Source organism: Lepidochelys kempii, chromosome 23 (assembly GCF_965140285.1).
Source record: "Lepidochelys kempii isolate rLepKem1 chromosome 23, rLepKem1.hap1, whole genome shotgun sequence".
Lineage (NCBI taxonomy): Eukaryota > Metazoa > Chordata > Testudines > Cheloniidae > Lepidochelys > Lepidochelys kempii.
This window is the reverse complement of record NC_136402.1, coordinates 3648510-3673475: the sequence shown is the minus strand read 5'-3', so window position 1 is coordinate 3673475 and position 24966 is coordinate 3648510. Positions and strand designations below refer to the sequence as shown.

Sequence of the window (24966 nt, the reverse complement as noted above, 5' to 3'; positions counted from 1 at the left end):
TGCAGCGTGACCCCCAACACGCTCCTGGTCCCGTGTTCTGCAGCATCCAGCCCCTCCCAGACAGCCCAAATATACTAGCTTTTCTGGCCCTCTGGGGCAATCAATGCACATCTGTTCACTGCCTTAAACGGAGTGATCCAGCCAGTCCCCAGCCCCAGATCCATTCTGATGAAAGACCAAACCAAGTTTATTTCAGGCCAAAGAGGGAGGTTTGGTGGGAGGCCCAGCCATGAGGCGCTCAGGTCAGAAAGGGTTACGGGAAAAACAAACAGAAAACGCTCTCTCCACTTGGTTCCAGGTGACGGTCCTTACCACCTGCTGGCCAAACTCGCAGGCCAGGAGCTGCTCCCCAATCCAGTGGCTATTTTCCCCTGTCTCCCTAGCTGGGATGGGGCACGATCATGGGGCGGGGGTGGCTTTCCCCCTCGCTTTTACATCAGCCATTGAAAAGCATCTTCCTGCACGCATCCCCTGGAGAAAGTTCTTCCCAGCCGAGCGCAGGGAGGCCTGGAGTCCAGCGGGAAAGCGGGGTCCCGCTCCTTCTTTTCACCTGCCTACGCTAAAATGCAGGTTTTCTCGTGTCGTCTTTCTCCCCCCTCTGGCTGGCTGAGGCTGCAGGTTACAGCTTCCGGGCAAACTGTACCCACATCCCTTTGGGTAAGCCAGGCCAGCGTGACCAGTTCCACCTAATGGGGCTGCGGGAGTTCGTGGTTGTGCCTTTAACATCAAGAGCCAGGAGGAGGCGCGGGGGATTTCGCGTAAGGTTGCTAGGCACATTTCGCTGTGATTGTGGCGACCAGCCAGTGATTAGTTTCCAAATGATCCCTCACAAGGCCTGTTTTGTGCAAAGAATATTACAGTAGGGTGTAGGGTGTGAATGCGGGTGTGTGTGTGAATACGGGAGTGTGAATGCAGGGGTGTATTCCGGCCCAGCCCCTGACTGGATCCTTAAACCTCCAGGCGGCTGGGCAGTGACATCCCACCCCATACACACACATAGGCATGGTCTCTGACTACTGGAACAAAACAGGGCCCTTCTGTCTGAGCCAAGCGTAACTGCCCGTTCCGGATTTGCTCCCTAGTGCCCCCAAGTGTGAACTGCACCCGCTCGCTTCAGATCTACCCTCGCAGGGACAGAACAGACCAAAGGATGGGGTCCATCGAACCTGTCTCCAGTGGTGACGGCACCAGCTGCTGTAGAGGAAGGGACATTATGGCCCCCGATAGATAGATCGATAGATAGAGGGGGTGAATGGGGATAGATAGATAGATAGATAGATAGATAGATAGATAGATAGATAGATAGATAGATAGGGTGAATGGGGATGGATAGATAGATAGAGGGGGTGAATGGGGATGGATAGATAGATAGATAGATAGATAGATAGATAGATAGATAGATAGATAGATAGATAGATAGATAGATAGATAGATGGGGTGAATGGGGTGAATGGGGATAGATAGATAGATAGATAGATAGATAGATAGATAGAGGGGGTGAATGGGGATGGATAGATAGATAGAGGGGGTGAATGGGGATGGAGGGGGTGAATGGGGATGGATAGATAGAGGGGGTGAATGGGGATAGATAGATAGATAGATAGATAGATAGATAGATAGATAGATAGATAGAGGGGGTGAATGGGGCTGGATAGATAGATAGAGGGGGTGAATGGGGATAGATAGATAGATAGATAGATAGATAGATAGATAGATAGATAGATAGATAGATAGATAGATAGAGGGGGTGAATGGGGATGGATAGATAGATAGAGGGGGTGAATGGGGATGGATAGATAGATAGATAGATAGATAGATAGATAGAGGGGGTGAATGGGGATGGATAGATAGATAGAGGGGGTGAATGGGGATGGATAGATAGATAGATAGATAGATAGATAGATAGATAGATAGAGGGGGTGAATGGGGATGGATAGATAGATAGAGGGGGTGAATGGGGCTGGATAGATAGATAGAGGGGGTGGGGTGCAGGTAGAGGAGCTGGCGATGGGCGTAAAGGGGGGATTCCCTATGCAGCCTGCTGGAAACAGCCCGGGGAAACAGCCGCTCTCCTGGGTTCTGCAGTTCTCAGCCTGAGTCGCTCAGGGATTTCCCAGGCTGGAGCCAAGTTTGAGCATGGAAAACAGGAGAAGGAAAGGGCTCCCCTCCCAAGGGGCTGGCTGGCCGAGCCCTGCCTGCCTCGGGCTTTCTTGGGCCGCAGAATAGTCTGTTATAGCCAGCCAAACCCAGCTCTGACCTCACACGGGCCAGGGCTCCTGACCTCAGCCACTCCCTGGCCCTGGCTGGGGATCGGCGCTTGCCAGGGTCATGGAGTGAACTGGGAAATCCATGGGGGGTCCCCGGGCTGGGCTAGCAGGGGGCTGTGGGTTGGGGTTGCAGGGCACGGGCAGAGCTTTCGGCGGGGAGCCCGGGGCTGGGAAAGCAGGGGGCTGCGGGTCAGACTCAGGATCATGGGGAGCTGGGGTCACCTCCCCTTCCCAGGTGGCTCAGGGCTGGTGCAGACCCCAGTCCAGCTCCTCCCAGCCTGGAGAGCCCTGGCAGGACCCTCCAGGCGGACAGCAGGCCCAGGGCCCATTTTGCCCTGCTCCATCTCCGGTGTCTAGTTTAATATGAGCTGGTGCATGTTCCAGTGTGAGCTTGTGCGTTTGCACGTGTGTTTGACCGTGTCTGCGCACACGTCCCCGTGTACCTGCGTGCGGGCACACGTGTTGGCATGTGTGTGAGGGCCTGCGCCCAGGTTTGCACTCAGGTCCATTCGCACCGGCGTGCATTCGACGGTGTCTGGCTGTGTGTGTCCCCGGGTGCAGCTGTCTGTATGTGCAGGCATGTTACATGCATGTGTTTGCACAGGTGTGCGTGGACACGTCTGCACGTCTGCAAACATTAGTGTGCACAGGACCACCGCATTGCCAACCCCGAGCAGCCTGACCTGTCTGTGAGCGGGGCGGGAGAACCCCAATAGGACGGAGGGGCTGAGTGCTCCGCTGCCCCCCCCCTTTCCATCCCAGAAGGGGCCAGGGGAGGGCTCCTGCTCCCTGGGTAGTTTGAGGCTCCATTTGGGGGCGGGGCCCGTCCAGGAAACGTGGGGGAGGGGAAATGGGGAGGTGTGGGGGAGGGGAGAGGTAAGCAAATCACTTTCTTGCTAGTGACTCATTCCCCACAAGGCAAAGCAAAACAAACCTGGCCCAGTTGGGGTGGGGGGGCCTCGGGGGCACCCGCTCTGGGGCTTACGGTAAATAGCTCCACCTGAGCCAACCAGCAGGCCCAACAGCCCCTGCAGAGATGGGAATAGAACCCAGGAGTCCTAGCCCAGCCCGCCCCTCCCCCCAGTTTCTGGGTCAGCAGAAGGGGCTGTGGGGGAGGAGGCCCTCGCACGGGCGTGAGATAAACAGGGGTCTATGCCCGAAAATGCACGGCCGGCCCCCACTGCACACCCCAGCCTGCCCCCCACATGCCCAGCCTCCCCCATCTACCCACTATCCCCCCACGCACCCCCCTATCCCCTCAGGAACCCAGCCTCCCCACCCGCCTATCTCCAGCCTGCAGCACCCGGAGTTAAGATATCACTGCTTCATAATTAGCTGATAATTGTTCATTATTCCCACGCACCCCAGTTCTTCTCTTGCATCACACACATACACACACAGAGCAGGGCTCAGCCCCTCCAGCAGGGGGCAGCATCACACACACACACACCCCGTCCACACGCATTGGCCCCTTCACTCTCATGCACACTCCCCCAGTATGGTGGCTCACACAGTATTTGGGAAGACCCCTCCTCCAGAGGCAGGTCACCCCATCACTGCCCATCAGGGGTGTCCTTGCAGCTCTCTCTGAAACAACAGGCCCTGGCCCTTGGAGGAGACAGGAGGCCGGGGCAAACAGGCCCCGGTCTCACTGATCCCTATGGCCCTGCTCGGGTGGCTAGACAAGCCCCAGGTCGGCTAGCAGTTTGCATGGAGCAAGCTGATCTGGGCTTACCCTTGTCTGAATTTAAGGATCAGAGCTGGAGGCTGAATGGCACTCAATAGCAATGCAAATGTACAGCGCCTGGCACAATGGGGGCTGAGTCCATTACCAGGGTGCCTAGATTCTACCATAATACACCTAATAGCAGTGCAAACACACAGCACCTGGCACAACAGGGGCCTGCTACATTACCAGGGTGCCTAGATTCTACCGAAATGCAAATGTACAGCACCTGACACAACGGGGGCCGGATCCATGACTGGGGTGCCTAGATTCTACCATAATACACCTAATTGCAATCAAAACATACAGCGCCTCGCACAATGGGGTGGTGGCCTGTGCCTCTGAGACGCCACGACATCCAGAACAGTAAATGATCAGGCATGACAACCACAGTCGTCACCATCTAAGGAGAACGCAAGTGAGAAACCACCACGGAAGGGAGTGGAACAAAACGTGCCTCCCGTCAATTGCTCAACCAAGGTCACTGGGTTTGCAGCTGCTGCCGCACCTCAGCCCATGACAACACAACCACTTTGGAAACAGAAAGAGAAAGAAGAGGCTGCCCTCAGCTCCCACCTGCCGCCCTCCCCTCCCTGCTCCCACCTTTGGCCCAACTCCAGGGCAAACTCTCAGAATTTCCCCCCCTTGGCTGCTCCCAGGGAGAAGATGCTGCACCCCGGGGCTTCCGGGAGGAGGAGGCATGTGGCCCGAAGGAGGACACAGTGGTGACTTTCTGGGATGAGTGCAGCTGTTTGGGAATTAAAAGCTGACTCCTGGATCGGGGAGGGGAGTGCAGCCTAGTGGTTAGAGCGGGGGGGATGACTGGGAGCCAGGACTCCTGGATTCTCTCCCCAGCTCCGGGAGGGGAGTGGGGTCTAATGGTTAGAGCAGGGGGGCTGGAAGCCAGGACTCCTGGGTTTTCTCCCCAGCTCTGGGAGGGAAGTGGGACTTAGTGGTTAGAGCAGGGGCTGGGAACCAGGACGTCTGGGTTCTATCCCCAGCTGGGATGGGGTGTGGCATGTAATGGGTTATAGGTGGCCCTTGTTGGTCAGGACTCTTGGGTTGTGTTTCTGGCTCTCGGTGGGAGCGTAACTGGAGGCCAGGACTCCCGAGTTGTCTTTGCCCTCAGTGACCTTGGGCAAATACCCTCCCCCTGCTGTGAAATGAGGGGGTGACCCAGCTTCTGGAGTATCTGCCACGACACCGGCCTCACTCGTGTTGCCAGGGGACTTTGGAATCCTCACACGGAAGGTGCCAAGGACACACACAGCGTCACTGTCACTATAGTAATAACCATGTGTTTTGCAAACACTAATTAAGCGTGTGCGCTGGAGTAATTACCCTGACTTGACAGATCGGGAAACCGAGGCATAGGGAAGGAACAGCACAGGGTGAGTCACTGGCAGGGCTGGGATTTCTGGTTCCCAGTGCTGTTTGAGGTCACAAGAGTACACTGCTTCCCTGAGCTGGGGAGAGAACCCAGGCATCCTGAAGCCCAGCCCCTTCTCTAACCACTAGATCCCACTACCCTCCTAAAGCTGGGGATAGAACCCAGGAGTCCTGGCTCCCAGCCTCCCGGCTCTAACCATTAGCTCCCACTCCCCACCCAGAGCTGGGGATAGAACCCAGGAGTCCTGGCTCCCAGTCTCCGAGCTGGGATGGGAACCCAGGAGTCCTGGCTCTCAGCCCTGGGCTCCACTCTCTAACTCTCCTGCCTCTGTCCTTCCACATCCCCCAGCTTGGGAGACCCTCTGTCAGGTGCCCCAATGTCCCCTTAAAGCCCGGGACCCTTCGGGTGCGTCTCTGGCCATGGGCCTGCTGGGACCTCCGACCCCACTGGAAGGGGGCTGGAGTCTTGCAGGGAGATGGGGCTGAGCCAACTGGGCTGCCACACACATACACACACACGTGTGTGTGTACACAGACAAGCCCACACTCACTCCCTCCAAGCCTGTTGCCCCTAATCTGGGCCATGACTGGAGCACCGAGGGGGCTACCGTAATAGCGCTAAAATAATCGCAATAAAAATGTACCCCCCACCCCCCAGCCCCATGGACCCCCGGTCTATGACTGGGGCTCTTCCACGCTACCGCAAGACATGTAATAGCCCCAGCCTCCAAATGCCAGCATCAAACCTCAGTTTCCAAGCATACAAGGCCACTTGGCTCCTGTCAGCCACCGCGTCCCAGGACCCCTCGGCCCAGCCCTCGCACTGCACCCTGTGGTCGTCCACGTGCTCATCCCAGGAGCCGGCGCTCAGCTCTGGTTCGATACAAGTCTCCAGGACTGCAGGGGCTCAGCTCGGCCTAAGCCTTCCCTTCACCGTGACCCCAATCACAAAAACACATGGGGAGCCGAGATGTGAATGGGGTCTAGTGGTTAGAGCAGGGGGCTGGGAGCCAGGGCTCCTGGGGTCTATCCCCAGCTCTGGGAGGGGAGTGTGGTCTAGTGGTTAGAGCGGGGGGGGGGCGGGGGGGCTGGGAGCCAGTACTCCTGGGTTCTAACCCCAGCTTTAGGAGGGGAGTGGGGTCTAGTGGTTAGAGCAGGGGAGGGCTGGGAGCCAGGGCTCCTGGATTCAAACCCCAGCTTTAGGAGGGGAGAGGGGTCTAGTGGTTAGTACAGGGGAGGGCTGGGAGCCAGGACTCCTGGGTTCTAACCCCAGCTTTAGGAGGGGAGTGGGGTCTAGTGGTTAGATCAGGGGAGGGCTGGGAGCCAGGACTCCTGGGTTCTAACCCCAGCTTTAGGAGGGGAGAGGGGTCTAGTGGTTAGTACAGGGGAGGGCTGGGAGCCAGGACTCCTGGGTTCTAACCCCAGCTTTAGGAGGGGAGAGGGGTCTAGTGGTTAGTACAGGGGAGGGCTGGGAGCCAGGACTCCTGGGTTCTAACCCCAGCTTTAGGAGGGGAGTGGGGTCTAGTGGTTAGATCAGGGGAGGGCTGGGAGCCAGGACTCCTGGGTTCTAACCCCAGCTTTAGGAGGGGAGAGGGGTCTAGTGGTTAGTACAGGGGAGGGCTGGGAGCCAGGACTCCTGGGTTCTAACCCCAGCTTTAGGAGGGGAGCGGGGTCTAGTGGTTAGAGCAGGGGGCTGGGAGCCAGGACTCCTGGGGTCTATCCGCAGCTCAGGGAGCAGAGTGGAGCCCACTGGTTAGAGCGGGGACTGGGCCTCACACTCACAATTGCTTGGTCTGGTGTTTACACCATTCCTGGCGTGCCCTGGACGCATTCCTAGCTCTCATGCTGCCCCCTGCAGGCTGTTAGAGGCACTGGCCTCTGTATGACAAAGGCCCTGGACGCCCAGGGATGGAAGGGGGGGGGCAGCATTCGGGGCCAGGGGCGTCAGGGCTGGTTTCTGGGCCGGCCTGAGCCACACATGGTGATCCGGAAGGAGGCTGAGCCTGGCACAAGCAGGGCCTGTATCAGCCCCCCAGCCTGCCCACCCCAGCAGCCAGGGGTGCGACGCCCTGGGCCGGAGTTGCAAAGGAAGAGATAGTGCTCACACACACACACACACCCCTACACACTGACACAACCACACAGAGCTCCCACAAACACACCTACACACTGACACAACCGCACAGAGCTCCCACAAACCCATCTACACACCGACACAACCGCACAGAGCTCCCACAAACACACCTACACACTGACACAACCGCACAGAGCTCCCACAAACACATCTACACACCGACAAAACCGCACAGAGCTCCCACAAACACACCTACACACCTACAGAACCGCACAGAGCTCCCACAAACACACCTACACACTCACACAACCGCACAGAGCTCACTGACATTAACACAGAGCTCACAAAACCTCACTAACACAATCGCACAGCGCCCCCAGACCCACACACAGCTCACAAATACCGACACAACTACACAGCTCTAACACACACACAGAGCTCACCCTTCACACACACAGCTAAAAAACCCAGACACGCGCAAAGATCACAAACACACACAGCGCTCACACAGCTAACCAAGACACACTGACACAAACCCTGAGCTAACGCACACAGCTAACAACCCTGCCCCCCCCACACACATGGCTAACAACCCCGCCCAACTTTCAGACACTCTCAGCTCCCCAGACACAGATCTCTCTCTCTCCCCCCCCCCAAACCAAACAAACACAACACATCCCTCCCCCTCTTCCAAGGAAAGGCAGAGTTCACACCTCACCCACACCCAATTCACCCACAGCAAACACACAGCCACCCCCCCGCCCCTGCCCGGACTGCCACAGCGCCCTGCCACACACACGCTAACCCACAAACCCTCTCAGTGACGCACTGGCTGGCGCGTCCGGAAACCCACCCGCCGGCACACCTGCTCTCGCCTGCGTGCACACCCAGTGTGCTGCTCACACTCCTGCTGCCCTGTGCATGCCCCCTTGCACTCACACACAGACAGTGAAAAGAACAGGAGGACTTGGGGCACCCTAGAGACTAACCCATTTATCTGAGCATGAGCTTTCGTGAGCTACAGCTCACTGCATCGGATGCAGGCCGTGGAAAGTGTGGAAGATCTTTTTATATACACACAAAGCATGAAAAAATACCTCCTCCCACCCCACTCTCCTGCTGGTAATAGCTTATCTAAAGTGATCACACACACAGCTCACAAATACTGACACTTATCTAAAGTGATCACTCTCCTTACAGTGTGTATGATATGGAAATGGAAATGGCCCACCTTGATTATCATACACACTGTAAGGAGAGTGATCACTTTAGATAAGTGTCAGTATTTGTGAGCTGTGTGTGTGATCACTTTAGATAAGCTATTACCAGCAGGAGAGTGGGGTGGGAGGAGGTATTTTTTCATGCTTTGTGTGTATATAAAAAGATCTTCCACACTTTCCACGGCCTGCATCCGATGCAGTGAGCTGTAGCTCACGAAAGCTCATGCTCAGATAAATGGGTTCGTCTCTAGGGTGCCCCAAGTCCTCCTGTTCTTTTTGCGAATACAGACTAACACGGCTGTTACTCAGACAGTGCACACCCCTCTGTCACACTCACATGCTACAGTGCACACACCCCATCAGCCTGAACTGAGCCGGGGAACAACCCCTGGGGCCTTTACCAGGGCCCCGTATGGTGCCCCACCAAGGAGCTGCTCCGGCCCAGTTCCTGCTTCCCCGGAGCTCAGAGGGGGCCTGGCCCGCGCCCCAATGCACCCCAGGAGGGAGGCAAGGCACAGGGGAGTGCCAGGGTTGCAGCATAGGGTGCTCATGTTAAGAGGGCTCCCTTTTTCCCTGCCCCCTGCTCCCCAGCTGTATCACTCTCTGCCCTCCCCTCCCCAGGGGGTCCTCTGCCACTCGGGGCAGCCCTGGGGCTGGGGGCTGGCCTGCCAGCCCGGTGAGCCACAACAGGAAATCCTGCAAATCTGGCTGTGGGAAGAGGGCTGGGTTGCAGGGGACAGAGTAGGGGGCTGGGAGGCAGACTTTCAGGGGGGAATCAAGGGGCTTCTCCATCCCCCACTTCCAGCCGCCCCTCCCCGCCGGCCAGCCCATCCCCGCAGCAGGGCTGCCAGGGTGGGAAGAAGTTGCGTAAATCAGAAACAATGCAGAGAATTCCCCTCTTGCCATGCAAAGAACAGGCTGTTCTCTGTGAGTTCATCCCTCAGCCTAGATCAGCCACTCCCCGCCCCCCGGCCACAAGCACCCCCCCCCCTTTCCACCCCCACCTCTGCTCCCCCGGACCCACCACCACCACCACTCCGCTCTCAGCTGGAGGGATGAAAATCCGAACCAGGAAATGAGCTCAGAGGCCCACGCAGGAACTTCAGGGGAGGGGGAGTTGATTTTGGGTTTGCAAACAGGCCCCCCCCTCCCCCGCCACTGCCAGGCAATGCAGGTCATGCAGCACAGTGCCAGCTACACTCAATGGAGTGGTTAGAGCAGGGGGCTGGGGGTCAGGACTCCTGGATTCCAGTCCCAGCTCTGGGATGGGAGTGGTGTCCAATGGTTAGAGCAAAGAGGTGAAGCATGGTCTAGTGGTTTAGAGCAGAGAGGTAACAGTCAGGACTCCTGGGTTCTTCTTCTGGCTGTGTGACCTTTCCCATCCCTGTGTCTCAGTTTCCCCACCTATAAAATGAGGAGAATGCTACTGGCCCACATGCCAGGAGGCCGTGACAGGCCTCGTTAGTTATTAAAATACAGCACAGAGAGTGAGTGACCCAGGGGGAAGGTATGTGACTGAGATCAGCACCTGGCCTTTGCTCCAGTGGAGTCCCTCTAGGTTTACACACGGGTATACCTCGGATCAGGATCTGCCCTGGTGGAGTTACTCCAGCTTTCACACTGACATAAACAGGATCAGAAGCTATAGTCACGCCACTGACATCCATGTGGCGACTCCTGTTTACCCAACTGAGATCAGAATCTGCCTTGGGTTGCACTGAAGCCAGTTGGGGAGTGACTCCAGATTTACACCACTGTGATCAGAATCTGGCCCAGGCTGCACTGAAGCCAGTCAGGGAGTGACTCCAGATTTACACCACTGACTGTGTAATCTGGCCTGGCCTGTGTCCGAAGCGGCTTGGCTCCTTGTTCCCGCCCTGCTGCTGGGCTGGAGCTTGGCAGCTGGTTCCTGTTTCCGAGAGCTCACTGCTGCTCCCGGGTTTGGCAGAGAGGGGAGGCCACGCTGGCCTAGGACAGAGCGTTCCCTCCCTACGAGGGGCTCGTCCCTCCTTTCCCACCCCCAGCCACAGGATGCAGCTTCCCCCTCCCTGACCGCAAACAGCAGGAGCAGGGGTCCCAGTTCCGAGGCTTCAGCCCTAAAAATTCTGCAGTGATGCAACCTCCCTTTTCCAACCGCAGGAACCTGCCTAGAACTGGACGTCCTCTTCCCAGCCCTGCCGCTTCATTGCAGGAGTGGTTATTCGCACAGCCCCCCCCCTCCCCCCGCAACCCCTTGGGGGGAAACCCCCCCGGGAGGGGCGGCCTTGATGCCAGAGGGATTTGAACTCCCCTCCCAGCTGCTCGAGGAGGATATTCATCGGCTGGGAGCAGCAGAGGGAGCTAGTACACACAGCTGAGTGGTCCTGATCCCAGCCAGCAGGGGGCAGCAGAGCACACACCCCCGGTGCCAGGCGCTGCACACTTTTATGGCTATTAGTTGTATTACGGTAGCACGTAGGGGCCCATCATGGCACTAGGCACTATACCGTTTAACGCGATTAGGTGGATTACGGTAGCACCTAGGCACCCGAGTCATGGACCAGGCCCCACTGTGTCTGGCGCTGTACATTTTAGTGCTATTAGGTATATTACGGTAGCACCTAGGAGCCTGAGTCATGGACCAGGCCCCATTGTGCCAGGTGCTGTACATTTTAGTGCTATTAGATGTATTGCGGTAGCACCTAGGAGCCCCTGTCATGTGCCAGGAGCTGTACAAACACAGAGCTAAACCCAGATGGGAGGGGCCCAGCTCACACTAGAGGCAGGGGGTGGGGGTGGACGGAGGCAAAAGGGGGGCAGAGGACCCCAGAACCCTCCCCCCCATCCCCAGGACCGACCCGCAGGCCACTTACGGAACATGGCGTCCAGGCGAACCAGGCAGCTGATGAAGTTGTCGCAGTCCATGTGGCCGTTCTCGTCCGAGAACCTGCGCACGATCATCTGGTACAGCTGCTCGTTCAGCCGGAAGCCTGGGGGTGGGGGGCAGAGACAGTCACTCCCCATCGACCTGAGACAGCCCTTGTGGGTCCCCCCCCCCGCCCGCCAATCCCACCCTTCAGTGGCTCCTTACCCGCTGCCTCGAAGGCGCCTGGCAGCTCGTTGCTCCCGATGGTGCCGGATCGGTCCGTGTTGTACTGTTTGTAGACACACTGGGGGTGGGTGGGGGGGAGACAAGTTGGTTATGGGCTAAGAGAGTCACCCAGCGCTCTCCCCCCACTAAAACGGCAGCCCCTCCCTAGAGCGCTGGGTGACGGAGGGAGCAGGGAGGGGGACATCAGAGGCAACGCAGCCCCTTAACTCTGCCCCCAAGGAGGGGACTGCTCGGATCCCAGCTGCCCCCCTGCCGGGCACCCCCAGTACCTCTGGCAGGTAGGCAGGGGTGCGGCGCTGGGAATTCTGGGTACCCAGAAGGCAATGCAGCAGCAAGGTCCCCCCCCCACACACGCAGGGCTGAAAGTAACGCATGTCAATTCCAGCCGGGAAGGCTGCTTGGAGTCCAGCGCTCTTGAAAAGGCCCCCCCCAGACTGGGAGCCCCAAGGTCTCTCGTTCCCACTCCTGTTCCCACACCAGAGGGGGGGTACAGTCGGGTCTCAGCCACACGTGATAACCGCCCCCCTCTCCCCGATCTCTCTACCTGCCACTTCTTGATGTTCCCCCACAAATACTTGAACTCCTCGAAGCCCAGCTTCCCGGTCGTGTCGCTCTGAAGCGCTCGAGGTCAAGGAACAAAGACGTCAGCCAAAGCCACCCGGGGCCCTGCCAAGCCGCGGGGAGAGGATCCAGCAGCACGAGGGCCTTCAACATGGGTGGAAACGGCCCCCTGAGACTCTCACCCGTGCAGGGGATCTCCCCAGCCAGCGTGGAGCTGGGCATACGGGCCCCAGCATAAGGGGGGGAATAAGGGCGTGGCCGGAGCGCACTGAGCTGTGGCTATTCTCTGCCCCCCAGGGCCCATAGGGGGCGGATCGGGGGCGTGGCCGGAGCGCACTGAGCTGGGGCTATTCTCTGCCCTCCAATAGGGGGCGGATCAGGGCTGTGGCCAGAGCGCCCTGCACTGGGGATGTTCTCTGCCCCTTAGGGAGTGGATCACCAGCCCCCCTACATTACCTGAGCATGGGCCCCACAACCTTCTCTTGCATCTAGGCCTATGTCCTGTGCCCCATGATCCTGCCTAGTTCTGGCAGACCAGCTGCTGTGAATGGGCAGGAAGCTGGGGGCCTTTGCACCAGGGGACAGCAAGAGTGTCGAAGACCCTGAACTGAGCACAGTTGGCTGGGGACTGGGTGACTGCTGGCCAAAAGCCAGGGGCAATCGCCCCAAGGAGACTCATCTCCCTCCAGCGGGGCAGGGAGAACTGAAACACACCTTTGTTACAGCAGATCCACAAAGGGATCCAGGTCCCGGGCTTGTTAAGAGTCTGGCTTAGCTAATTAAGCTCTGGGCCCAATCCCCGATTGTCCCTAGCCGCAGGGCCCATTCGGGCTAGCCCACGCCCACTTCCTGGAACGGGCTGAGGGCAGCGCTTTCTAAAGCAGGTGCTGATTTTTGGGTGCTGAATGCGAGTGGCTCTGGACCAGATTCCCAGAAAGCACCAGCTGCAGCTGAAGCCGAGGGGCGCTGGGGCTGGCGGGTGGATTTTCCCCTGAGCCCTCATGACCAGGGGAGACTCCTTCCTCCCTCCATCCCTCATTAAGGGCCCCGGAGCTGCGTTCTTTTGAAGAACACAGGATTGGCTCCCCCCCCCCCCCCAAATGGCCTGCCAAGCAAGGAACATGGGCTGAGATCCTCCAAAGGTATTTCAGCCCTCCACCGGTGGGAGTTGATCCTCAGCTTTAGATAGGTGCTTAACTCCTACTGGTGACAGTGGCAATTAAGGTCCTAAAAACCTTTAACGATCTAGCCCCCAAGCTGCTGCAATGGGGTTTCTTAACCACAGTCACCTTTGCTCTCCCTGCCCCGCAACTCTACGCTCATATCCCCATTTTCAGGATAGGACTATCGTGGGATAGACAATCACCTTCTCAGGCAGACAGGCCCCTCCTGCAGGCTGTCGTCAGGTGCAAAGTCCATTGCTTTATGGGCCATGTGCTCCCCCAGGGGTTAAACTGTGAACCAAAGCACGCCTGGGTAGGTGGAAAGCCGGGGAAGCGTGCGTGGGAAAGCTCACCCCTGGTTTTCCAGGGCCTAGGGCAGCTGGAGTACAGTCCCGCATTTCAAGGAAGGGTACTAGGCCGGGGCTCTGCCCCAACAGTGACAGAGCAGAATGAGAGAAGCAGCGTTAGGCATCAGCTTTTAGAAACTAAACCTCACACCATCGCAAAGAGACAGGTCAGAGCTTTTATTAGAATGACGACACCAAGAAACCTGCGGGCTGGGTTCCGATCGGTCAAGTGCCAGAGTAAATCCACCATGTGCCTGGTGCTTTCAATGGGAGGCTGCGGATTTACTCCTTGGGGCTTAGAACGCAGCCCGCTGTCAAACACATTTTATGGTTGAATGCAAAAAAAGTTTTAGAAAAACCCAAATAGGAAAAGTTTTTTGTTTTTGTTTTTTTTTAAAGAAATCAAAGGGCCAAAGTGTGTGTGAAACTCTTTGTCCTTCTGAATATAAATTCTAAACCGCACTTTGTAATTTGAAAAGCCCAAACTCAACTCCTGGGGGAATTCTGCATCCAAAAATGGAAAATGCTGCACTACAAATCCATTAAAATTCTGCATATTTTATTCGTCAAAATAACCCAATATAATCCCGCCAAGGATTGTGAAAGAAATCCCCCAAATAATTGAAACCAGCAGGAAGTACGTCTGTAACAATACAGGGCACAAAAAAGATTCCCCCAGGCGTAGAGTTAAAGAAACCCCTGCGCCCACATGGATCCTCACTGCAGGACCAAGGTGGAAGTTACCCTGAAGTAGGAGAGATGGGGAGGAAGGCAGAGAGCAGATGAGTCTGCTGAGCGAAGGCATCATCTTCGGGGGGCGGGGGGGGGGTCCTGTCCCAAGCCTCTTCCCAGGGAGAGGTGAAGGTGCTCCCTGATTCTCTGAGAACAAATCCCAAGACTTCACTGCTCCTAGTCCCCCACACTTCTTCAGCTCCCCCCCCCTCATGATCCTTGCCACGGGGACTGTGCCCCCTCAATTGCTCTGCCCATGCTCACTGCCCCTCTCCCTCAGGGCACAGCCCTATGCCCTCACCTCTCTCTTCCCCTGGAGATTTCCCACCCCACTGGCCCCACCAGGCTCCAACACCCTCCCGGCAACTGGGAGCCCTGTGCTCCCTCTGCTTCTTCTCACCTCCCACCACCACCTCTGCGGACTTGTGCCCCCCCCCCTTTCTTGCCTGCCCCACCCCCAGAGGCCCTAGGGCAGTGGAGGAAACTGACCACTGGAGTCGCAGCCAGAGAATTCCAGGTCCTGGAGGAGGGACCTGCCTGTGCAAGGCTGCAGGTAAGAGCTCTGCCTGGAACTGGGGCGTGCGCCGTGAGCTGACCTCTGGTGTGAAACTTGGCGGGGGGGCTATGCCCCCCCTCCCTCCTTATATGGCACCCCGGCCCAGGCTCCTTGCAGCTTCCCACAGCTGCTTGCATCAGCCTCTGCAGGGCATGTGCAGCAAGGAGTGCACACTGGGGCTGCACAGAGGTGGGGGATCACCCTGCAGCCCTCCCCCCACCACCCAACCCTGACACAGATCAAGGGCCAGGCGTTCCCCACAAACACCCCAGTGCCCCGCCCCTCCCTGCTGGGCGCATCGCAATAGTGAGCGATAGAGTCAGAGTCTTATATGCACACCCAGCCCGGCAGCAGTGATTTACATCTCTCCCAGCTGCTCCCACGTGCCCGCTTGGGACCGCTGCCAAGGAGAGGCAGGTGACCCCCCCTCTTGTGGCATCCCTTTCAGAATCAATTGTTCTGCAGGGAAACAAAAAAAAAATCTGTGGGGAACAGGAATTCTGCGCATGCTCAGTGATGCAGAATTCCCCTAGGAATAAAATTCAGATTCCTGGAGCAAACTGGGAAGGGAGAGAGAAGGTGAAACTGATTAGAAATGGAAAGTGAAACTGACCAGGCTAGATTGAGTCTGACAAATAGAGGGAAACAAACTGAATCAAAGCTGTTTTGCTTTAATTCACTCTTTGGAAGGGATTCTCCTCTAGGTTTTATGCCAGTCTGATGCAGAGATAATTCTGTTCATTACTTCTGCTCTGTGTTGGTGTGAATGGAATCACGGTCCAGCCTTCTGTTTTAAACGGTCACAGGCATTATCATAAATGAGCTTTAAATGAGCCGGAGCCCAACTCCCCTCTCGCTCCTGCTGGTCAGGAGAGAAATGTCTCAAAGGACAGAAAGGTTACAATGGGGTAAAGGCAGTGTGTTGGCGGGAGGAAATTAACACCTGGGGTTGTTTTAACTCAATGGCATTTCTCTGAACTGGTTACTCTTTAAGAAGAATAAACAATACACCCACCAACCTGGAAAGCTACAATCCAGCCCATTCACCTGGGGTTGGGGAAGTTTTAATTTGATGGCAGAGAAAGATTCTGTCTGATCCTCCTCACTTCATTAGCAGCACAATCTCGGGTCTCCTCGACCCCTCCTGAAGTCAAAGGGGAGTGGAGGGTGCTTAGGCCCTGGCATGGCAGACCCAGCAAGTAGATCGCGTGCCGGGTGAGCCAGTTTAATGCGTTCTGAATGTACGTGGGCCAAGACATCGGGTGGTATAGACTAGTGTAGCAACAGTGAGCTCGGCGAAGGCCTGACGACAGCTGAGGATCACGCCCGGGCAGGAGGAAGGAGTAAGACCAGAGGGAGTTAGAGGAGAATGAGAGGGGAGGAAGAAGCAGAGCAGGAACATTTGTTTCACTCTCCATACGAACGAGAGCATCCACCCACGCAGGGAATTCAGAGGACATGAGACAGGCCGTGGGTCAGGTGCAAGTTTGTAAAGTTTCACCGTCTGACACAGCGCCGGCCTGGAAACGATCCAAGTCTCCTTCAAACCACGCTGGTCGCAGAGCAGGAACAATAACTGTGCCAGCACCGTGGGCTACGGCCCCCCTTGGGCGGGGATCTTGCCGGTGATCTTGTTGGAGCACTCCAGCAGGGCGTTGTGGATGTCCTTGGCGCAGGAGATCTGGGATTTGATCATGCTCAGGTATTGGGTGTAGGGCAGGCTCTCGGTCTGCACCGCATCGGGTTTGGTGGCCGTCGGCACCAGGTTGGGGGAATGCTTGGTGCTGTCGAAGCTCTGGGACAGGCATTCGTAGGCAAGCCGCTGGAAGGGGAGGGAAACAGTTAACACATGGGATCCAGCCACTCGCCCTCCGGCCTTGGGCAGAACAATCTTCCCTCTAGTCTCTAACCTGCCCCTGGACAGATCAACACCACATTTAGCCTCTTTGCATTCACATTCTTGCCTGTACCCACAGTGCATCTGTGCTCATTTCTCCAAGCCCCACAGCTCCCACCCCCTCCCTTCCCCTTGCTCTGAGCCCTCCCATCACCCTACTCCCTATGCCTGGGATGTCCTACCACATCATCTCCTGACAGACGCTCCTCTTCCTTCAAAGCCACCTCTCCCAGCAGTCCCCACAATGCCCCCCATCCCTTGAGCCCATTTTGTCCCGCTGCCCCGGAAAAGGCTCCCTTCAGTAGAGGGCAGAGAGCTCAGTCTCCCTGCTGAACTTGCCAGGGCAGGACCCATGTCTTTGTTTATGGCTGCAGACCCCTGTGTCAATGACTGAGATCGATACTCCCTAAAGGGACCTGTAATGATGCCCATGGCTGGGTCCCCTGTAGGGACCAAACCTACAATGCCTAGAACTAACAGTGAAGACTCCACTGTCTGAACTAAAAGGACCATTAGCCTGGAGACCGAACTGCTCTGCGTGACCCAGCCACGAGAGGGAGACAGAGCCACACAGTCAGAGCAGGGCAAATAACGGATTTTTTGGAGCTCTGGCAATTCTGAGAAGTAAAATAAAATAAAATAAAATAATATGTAGGTCAAACCAAAAATGAAGGTTTTTTTTTTAAATTTCAGCAAATCAAGAACTAAAAAAGGTTAGTCTGGGGTCGAACAAAGCAGCTTTTGGTAAAATTAAAGGAAATTTTCAGATAGCCATTTGGACTAAAAAACATTTCAGATGGGGTAGGACTACATCTCCCAAGAGGCACCATGTCTCGTGGCGCGAGATGATTGCATCACTGCAGTAGCGGGCAACATGGGAGACACCGTTTGGTTGCTTCACAGCCTCCTTCTCTATGGGCCGGGCTTTCCGGACAGCCTCCATCTCCCATGATGCCCCACAGCCAGCAACTGCAGTGATGCAATTGCCTCGTGGGTGCATCATGGGACACTAAGTCCCGCTGGGGACCCCGGCCTATGGAGGAGAACAGGGGACATGATGCCATCAAAACTACAACTCCCATGAAGCACTGTCGATAAGGGGCTAACTGACCAGACACAGCTCCAGCTGGTCGCACAGGGCGTAGAACTCCTCCAGGCTCTTGTCGAAACGCTGCACCACCCCATCGTTGCTCTTCCTGAAATAACAGGTACTGTGACACGGCAGCCGAGGCATCTGCTCTGGGAAAGGCACGCAGACCCAAACCGCAGCACCTCCCGGGTCAGGGATTAGGCCCCACAAGAGAGGGCAGACAGAATGGGGCTGATCCTCTGCTGGGACTGCTGGACCCCAGGCTGGGAGTCTCCCCTGTGACCCACAAACCTCAGTGTCAACTGAGAAAGGGGTACAGAAGGGTTACAATTATTTCTTGAGTCTGGTTCATGAAAGGGCATCACGTGAGCTCCCAAACGAAAGCTGGTGTCTCAGTGCTCAGCAATATCATTGGGAAAATGTACGTGCAGATTCTATGTATCTATATCTACTCCAAATACATTCTTCAAGTCTGGATCAAGATACTGGTCACCAGCAAAGGTGAAAATCAGGTTCTCTCTCAGACAGGCCCTCTCTCTCCATCCACCTGTTGACAGGTAAATTGTGCAGGGTCCCAGTCACAGTGGGCCTCCAGTCACAGTGGGCCTCCCGTCACTGGCTTGTGGGGATTTAACAGGAAGAGAAAGAGCCGGGGGAGGGAAGGCACCCTTCACCAAGGAAGAAAAAGGACGGCAGTTTTGTTCCATGAAAAGGGGCCTTTTCTGGCAGCTTGGTTGAAAACGCTGCAGAGAACTTCAAGAGAGATCAAACTTCTGCAGACAGAAGGTTTAACCTGTTGAGTTTAGACTCTCCGAAGCGCGTTAAGATTTTGTTTGCTATGTAACCGTGTTTCCAACCTCCTCTGTGCTTTGGTAATAAACTTCTTCTCGCTTTCCCTACCAAGAGGGCGGAGCGAGGTGGTGTTGAGCTAAGTGCTGGGCCTGAATTGCATTTTATGAGCACGGTTCCTGTGGGAACAACAGGCCTGGGATTCTGGGAGTGTCCTGGGCACCACAGGGGACATGCCGAGGACTTGGAGGTTGGCGTGCGTCTCGAGGAGGGCAGGGCTTGTGCTGCCCGAGGCTGCTGGATTCAGGGAGCTGAGCCATAGCAGGGCCAAACAAGCTGCTTCACGCTAAGGGCAGGTGGTGCTGAGGTGCCTCCCAACCCTGGGTACCCCTGGGGAACATTGGCCCCCCACCAATGCACAGCAAGATGCTGGGGATCCCAACTGAGATGGGGCAATGCCGCCGGATTCCAGAGGATTTACAGTGAAGGGGGTGGGGCAAGCGGAGCAGAGTCTCCAGCAGAGCGGGCAGGGACAGAAACAGAGAGGATGGTAAATGGGGCCGGAAAGTGGGTGTAGCCCACCCCATCTTTAAAGGGGACACGTTAATGAGTCTTGGGGTGACCACTACAAAAGGGACAGCTGCAGGGCAAACTCTCCCCTCTTCCACACTCCCAACAATATGGCTCCCCCACCCCAGAGGGTCACCTCTTTAGCAGGGGTAGCTCAGTCACTGTCCGCCATTCAGTCCCTGGCCTCTCTGTAACACCTGCCCACGATGGGGCTGGAGTGCCGGAGGGAAGAGTGGGTTTTGGCCATGCGGGTGCCCGTTCCAACTAGACCCAGCCAACTCCTTTCACATGGGCCCCCCAGCAGTTGTCAGGCGGGGGTGGCGTTTGGCCGTTACTCAGCTGCGCTGGGATCGAATCAGCACTGATTTGGGGCACCCTATTCAAGTCACCCAGGGCTTCATTCTCCCAGACGGTACCGACAGGAGCCATCGGGTGCCCAGAACCCGGTGCACCTGCCATCCACAGCCACTTCGGGAAGTTTGGTTGCTAGGTACCGGAACAACATGGGCTCCAGAAAGGCACCAAAAGCAGGCCTGGCTCTGATCTTTACTGACACAACAGAGCTAGTCACTCACCCCAGCCTATCTCGAGATGGCCCCATGAACTGCACTGGAGTCACTCCTGCTTTACACCAGGGGGAGTGACCGGCAGTGTCCTCTGATGCTGAGAAGTTTAAGACACGGGTGAAAGCCTTCTGGCTCCTGGGTTAGAAGATAGCCCTGCCCGGGGAGGAGGGGAGAGAATACTCACTGCCCGTTATCGATGTTCGTGTTCTGGACGAGATTCTGAGCCGCGATTTTCATCAGGTTCTGGAGTGTGAGAGAAAGCAAGAGTCAGACAGTGCAAGGTAAGCGACAGGTGCTGGCGCTCCCTCCTTTGCTTGGCTAGCCCTGGGAATGGGGTCGGGACTTGATGCCGTCTGTGCCCAGAGAGGCCGTGTTTGAGACCCTCACAGCTGTCACAAGAATCCTGGCTTTGGCAAGAAACAGCCATTAATATTAAACACCACACTGCACTGCGGTCCTCTGGGATCTCAAAGCAAATCACAACTGTGGGCTGGCGTTCAGTTCCCCATCTTACAGATGGGGAAACTGAGGCATAGAGCCATGAAGCCATTCACACAAGGTCACCCATTCCAGAGCTGTGAAAAGGACTGAACTGCCAAAGTCTGCTGCTTTAACCACTAGCCACCACTCCCCACCCAAAGCCAGAAACAGAGCAGGCAGCTGGGGGTCAGGACTCCTTTAACCACTAGACCCCAATCAAAGCATTTTACAAACAATAATTAAACCTTACTCCCCCATCCAGGTGGTGAATATCCATCTCCTTGTTTGAAAAAGCAAGGCACAGTCACGCAGGAACCATATGAGCTATTCCACTCTTGTGAATTTCTTAATGCAATTTACATCTAGGGGCTCTAAATCGGGAAAGACTAACAGGAACTGGAACCAAACTTAATCCACGAATTTGCTGAGTCAAATCAGGTCAGATGGCATATTGACAAGAGGAATTTGGGTTAAAGTTCTGTTCCATTTTATCTGAACGTTGCAGTTTCTGAGATGTTGACATTATTATCTAACCCAGCGCTGAGTCATTTACCAGAATCTCAGTCTCAAGTGGCTTATGACATGACACACAGATTCTGTACCGGTTTCATTCTCCTGAGTTTCTATTTTTGGAGAAGGGTGACTCACTTTGTTTTAAAAGTAAATATTTTGTTCTTAAAAAATGCTTTTTTTAAGTTGAACCTTTCTAAAAAAGCCCCATCGGTCTGGGCAACAAACTCCCTGACTCAGATGGGGGCTGAGAAACGGATGTGAAATCTTGAGGTAGGTTTTAGTTTTAAAAAACGCCATCCTCTATATGTTGATTAAGCCTGGAAACTGAAACGTGACATGGAGTGTTTTCCCATGCAAAGGCTCTGGTCAGGCAAGCAATAGCTACCTCAACCCTCCCCTTTCAATCTCGTTGCTCGATGCCAATCCACAGGTTAGAGCATCATAAAATGAGTTTCCATTTCCTCACTCAAAGCACGAGAAGTTGCCGATGGGCAGTTTTAAAGGACCCCCCTTAGCACCAGAGACAGTAGCCACTGATATTAACAGGGCAGGTCACCCACATAAGAGTGGCCAGACGAATGGTCCAGCTAGCCCAGTCTCCTGTCTACTAACAGTGGCCAATGCCAGGTGCCCCAGAGGGAATGAACAGAACAGGGCATCATCAAATGATCCATCCCCTGTCACCCATTCTCAGCTTCTGGCAAACAGAGTCTAGGGACACCATCCCAGCCCATTCTGGCTAATAGCCATTGATGGACCTATCCTCCATGAATTTATCTAGCTCTTTTTGAACCTGTTGTAGTCTTGGCCTTCACAACATCCTCTGGGAAAGAGTTCCACAGATTGACTGTGCGATGTGTGAAGAAATACTTCCTTTTGTTTGTTTTAAATCCGCTGCCTATTAATTTCATTTGGTAACCCCTAGATCTTGGGTTATGAGAAGCAGTAAACAACACTTCCTTATTTACTTTCTCCACACCAGCCATGATTTTATAGACCTCTATCATATCCCCCCTTAGTCATCTCTTTTCCAAGCTGAAAAGTCCCAATCCTATTAATTTCTCCTCATACGGAAGCTGCTCCATACCCCCTGTCATTTTTGTCATCCTTTTCTTGACCTTTTGCAATTCCAATACATCTTTTTCGAGATGTGGTGACCACATCGGCACACAGTATTCAAGATGTGGGTGTACCATAGATTTATATAGAGGTGACATGATATTTTATCTATTATCTATCCCTTTCTTAGTGATTCCCAACATTGTTAGCTTTTTTGACTGCCGCTGCTCATTGAGGAGCTGAAGAAAAACGGGGAGGGATCTCTAGGTCCCACCCCCCAGCTAGTCCTTCATACCCCTCCAGGGGGCACACCCAGCTCCTTTGGAAACAATGCAATAAGGAACAGACTGTTCCGACTCTCAGTCCACTTAATTATTACAACACAGAACACTCCACTGTGTAACCAGTTCTGGCACAACTGCCTCCAACGTCAATATTGAAGAGAGGCAGGCTGACTTCTGGCCATCTTTTTCCGGAATCCTTGCCAGCCGCCTGTCCTGGTATTGTGATCTCGCTTTATAAGGGCAAGGGTCTTCACAGCAAACGTAAGAGCTACAGGCCGATCACCTTGATGTCCGTGCCGGGGAATGGGTGTGTGCACATTCTGCCGGCGTGTTTGGAGCCCCGGTTACATCAGAAGCATCGGCCCAAACAGTCAGGCTTTATGGGGAACAGGTCCACGTTAGACACCATTTTGGCCCTCCACTTGTCGGAGATATGCTGCGAATTCAAGAAGCCCCTGCACATGGTGTATGTCAATCTTAAGCCTGCGTTTGATTCAGTTGACCAAGTCGGGCTATGGAAGGCCTTAAAGGGCATTGGTGTCCCAGCCACTCTATTGGACTTGATCAGCAAGCTGCATAACAGAACCACTGCTTGTGTACGTCTGGGGAATCGGATGTCGGCACCTTTTAAATCCGTATCTGGTGTCAGGCAGGGCTTTGTCTTGGCCCCTGCACTCTTTTGTCAGGCAATGGATTTCATAATGCAGCCTTCCATCAGATCCATAGGCATTAAAATCGGTGATCTCTCGCTCTCAGACCTTGACTCTGCTGATGCTGTTGTTCTCCTAGTATAGAGCCCCGACAGGTTTCGTGAGGCACTCCAGTAAACGGAGGAGTTGTCGGCCAAGGTCAGCCTCCATGTTCATGGTCAAAGACTAAAATGCAAAACCTAGGATCAGGTCCAGCTGTGACTCCAATCTCTTTGAATAATGAAACCGCCAAAGCAGTCTCCAGCTTTTGCTATTTGGGTTCAATACTCACCAGTCCCTCCAGCTCTCACCCGGGGGTTCTTCACCAGATTGGCATTGCAGCGTCTGCCATGGGTTGTTTACAACAAATACGGCATCATCATCATCTTGGCACGACAGCCAAGTTCAGATCTATTCGAGCTGTATCCTCTCCGTACTGCTGTACAGTTGTGAAACATGGACACTATGTCGCTCAGACGGGGCAAAGCTCGAGTCTTTCCTCACAAAATGCCAACATCGTATATTGTGCATAAAGTGGAATGACTTCATTTGTAACGCAGATGTTTACAGTTGCTCTGGTTTACAGACTACTGGGGCCATTGTCCACAGCCAACGTCTTACGCTTTTCAGACATGTTGCCAGAATGCTGTTCTCCTGGTGGCTTATAACATCCATGATAAAATCCCACCAACCGAGGGGTGGCGGCGGCTCACAGGCAGACCCCCTATTAAATGGGAACATTAAGTCTGTTCCGACATTGGACTTTCAGCCTGTTAAGCCCTTGTGACCACACAGGAACGACCCAAATGGCTAACGATTGCTCCGATCAGCTGTTTAACTAAGCATTGAAGAAGGCGGCTGGCTTTCTGGTTAAGGCACTGGAATGAATCTGGATTCTCTTCCCGCCTCTGCTACAGATGTCCTGTGTGCCTGTGGACAAGACATTTACCTGCTAATCGGGCAAACACCCCCTGCCCCCCCCCCATGTATTTTGGGCACCCAGGAAAAGCCTTGCCACTGGAATCAACAGCGTTATTCCCAGGCTTATGGTGAAGCACATGCCTGCAGCATCAGAGCGTTAACCTCGGTGGGCCTCACTCCACCATCTGCTGGATTGAGCGGATGAGGCTTCTCTCCTCCTACCGGTTGTCTCTCTGGTCGGACTGGGAGCCCTTGGGGGGCAGAGACTGTCTCTCACTAGGTCCGCCTGGCACAATGAGGGCTCGGCCCTGAGTGAGGGGGACTCGAGGCGCGACTGTAACATCCCTAGTAAACAGCGAGTTCCCGTTTCACCAAACGCACCGCGCGGCAGGTTAAAGGGCACCGCAGCCATGCTCCCACCCGGTGCATCACAGAAATGGCCCCCGCCGCGCTCATCAGCGAACCCCCCCACTAAACAGCCTTAACTCTGCCCACCCCAGCAGCTGCCCCACCCCCCATGCCCCACCCGCTCCCCCATAGACCTCAGCCGCCGCCCTGGAAGCTCCGCCCCCGCCCCTTCAGGCCACACCCCCTCCCGCTTAGCCCCTCCCCCTCACCTCCAGCGGTGGGCCCCGCCCCCTCCCCAGGCCCCGCCCCCACCTGCAGACTCTCCTTCAGCTGCGGGATCAGCATCTTGTAGCGCTGCACGGGGTCGAAATCCTGCGCCTGCGCGGCGGCGGCGGCGGCCTGGGCCTGCGCCTGCGCCTGCGCGGCCGCCTGGGCCTGCAGCTGGGGCTGCTGCCCCGGGCCCGCCTGGAGCGTGAGCGGCGGCCCGGGCGGCGGGGCCTGAGACGGGGCCGGCTGCGGCTGCGGCTGCTGCGAGGGGGCCGCCATCTTCCCTAGCAACGACAGCTCCCTCCCGGCGTGCACCGCGAACTACGATTCCCAGCGTGCACCACGCGCTCCCTGCTCGCACAATGAC

General features: G+C 55.6%; 2 protein-coding genes across 2 annotated transcripts in view; both read right to left on the bottom strand.

The window, feature by feature from the left end:
* LOC140902376 (calpain-2 catalytic subunit) overlaps positions 1-12550 on the bottom strand; it is a 40865-nt gene extending 28315 nt beyond the window's left edge. The window contains exons 1-4 of the mRNA XM_073322394.2: positions 12511-12550; positions 12312-12388; positions 11747-11825; positions 11529-11645 (exon numbers count right to left, since the gene is read on the bottom strand). Coding sequence (XP_073178495.1) covers positions 11529-11645; positions 11747-11825; positions 12312-12388; positions 12511-12550 — 313 coding nt within the window. The remainder of the gene's footprint in view (positions 1-11528; positions 11646-11746; positions 11826-12311; positions 12389-12510) is intronic.
* A 1444-nt stretch (positions 12551-13994) lies between these two features.
* Positions 13995-24931, bottom strand: MED29 (mediator complex subunit 29). The gene is made up of 4 exons (XM_073321940.2): positions 24645-24931; positions 20223-20281; positions 18135-18219; positions 13995-16948 (listed from the first exon to the last, which is right to left on the bottom strand). Exons 1-4 carry the CDS (start codon positions 24876-24878, stop codon positions 16721-16723), a joined length of 606 nt encoding a protein of 201 aa, XP_073178041.1. The 5' UTR covers positions 24879-24931; the 3' UTR covers positions 13995-16720.
* Between the last annotated feature and the right edge of the window lie 35 nt (positions 24932-24966).

Excerpts from the sequence above, each read along its gene's own strand:
- MED29 (XM_073321940.2), bottom strand. The coding sequence starts at position 24,878 with ATGGCGGCCCCCTCGCAGCAGCCGCAGCCGCAGCCGGCCCCGTCTCAG. Across the intron at positions 18,220-20,222 it reads ACGAACATCGATAACGGGCA|GAAGAGCAACGATGGGGTGG; the intron begins GTGAGTATTCTC and ends CTGTTATTTCAG. Across the intron at positions 16,949-18,134 it reads ACCAGCTGGAGCTGTGTCTG|CGGCTTGCCTACGAATGCCT; the intron begins GTCAGTTAGCCC and ends CTCCCCTTCCAG.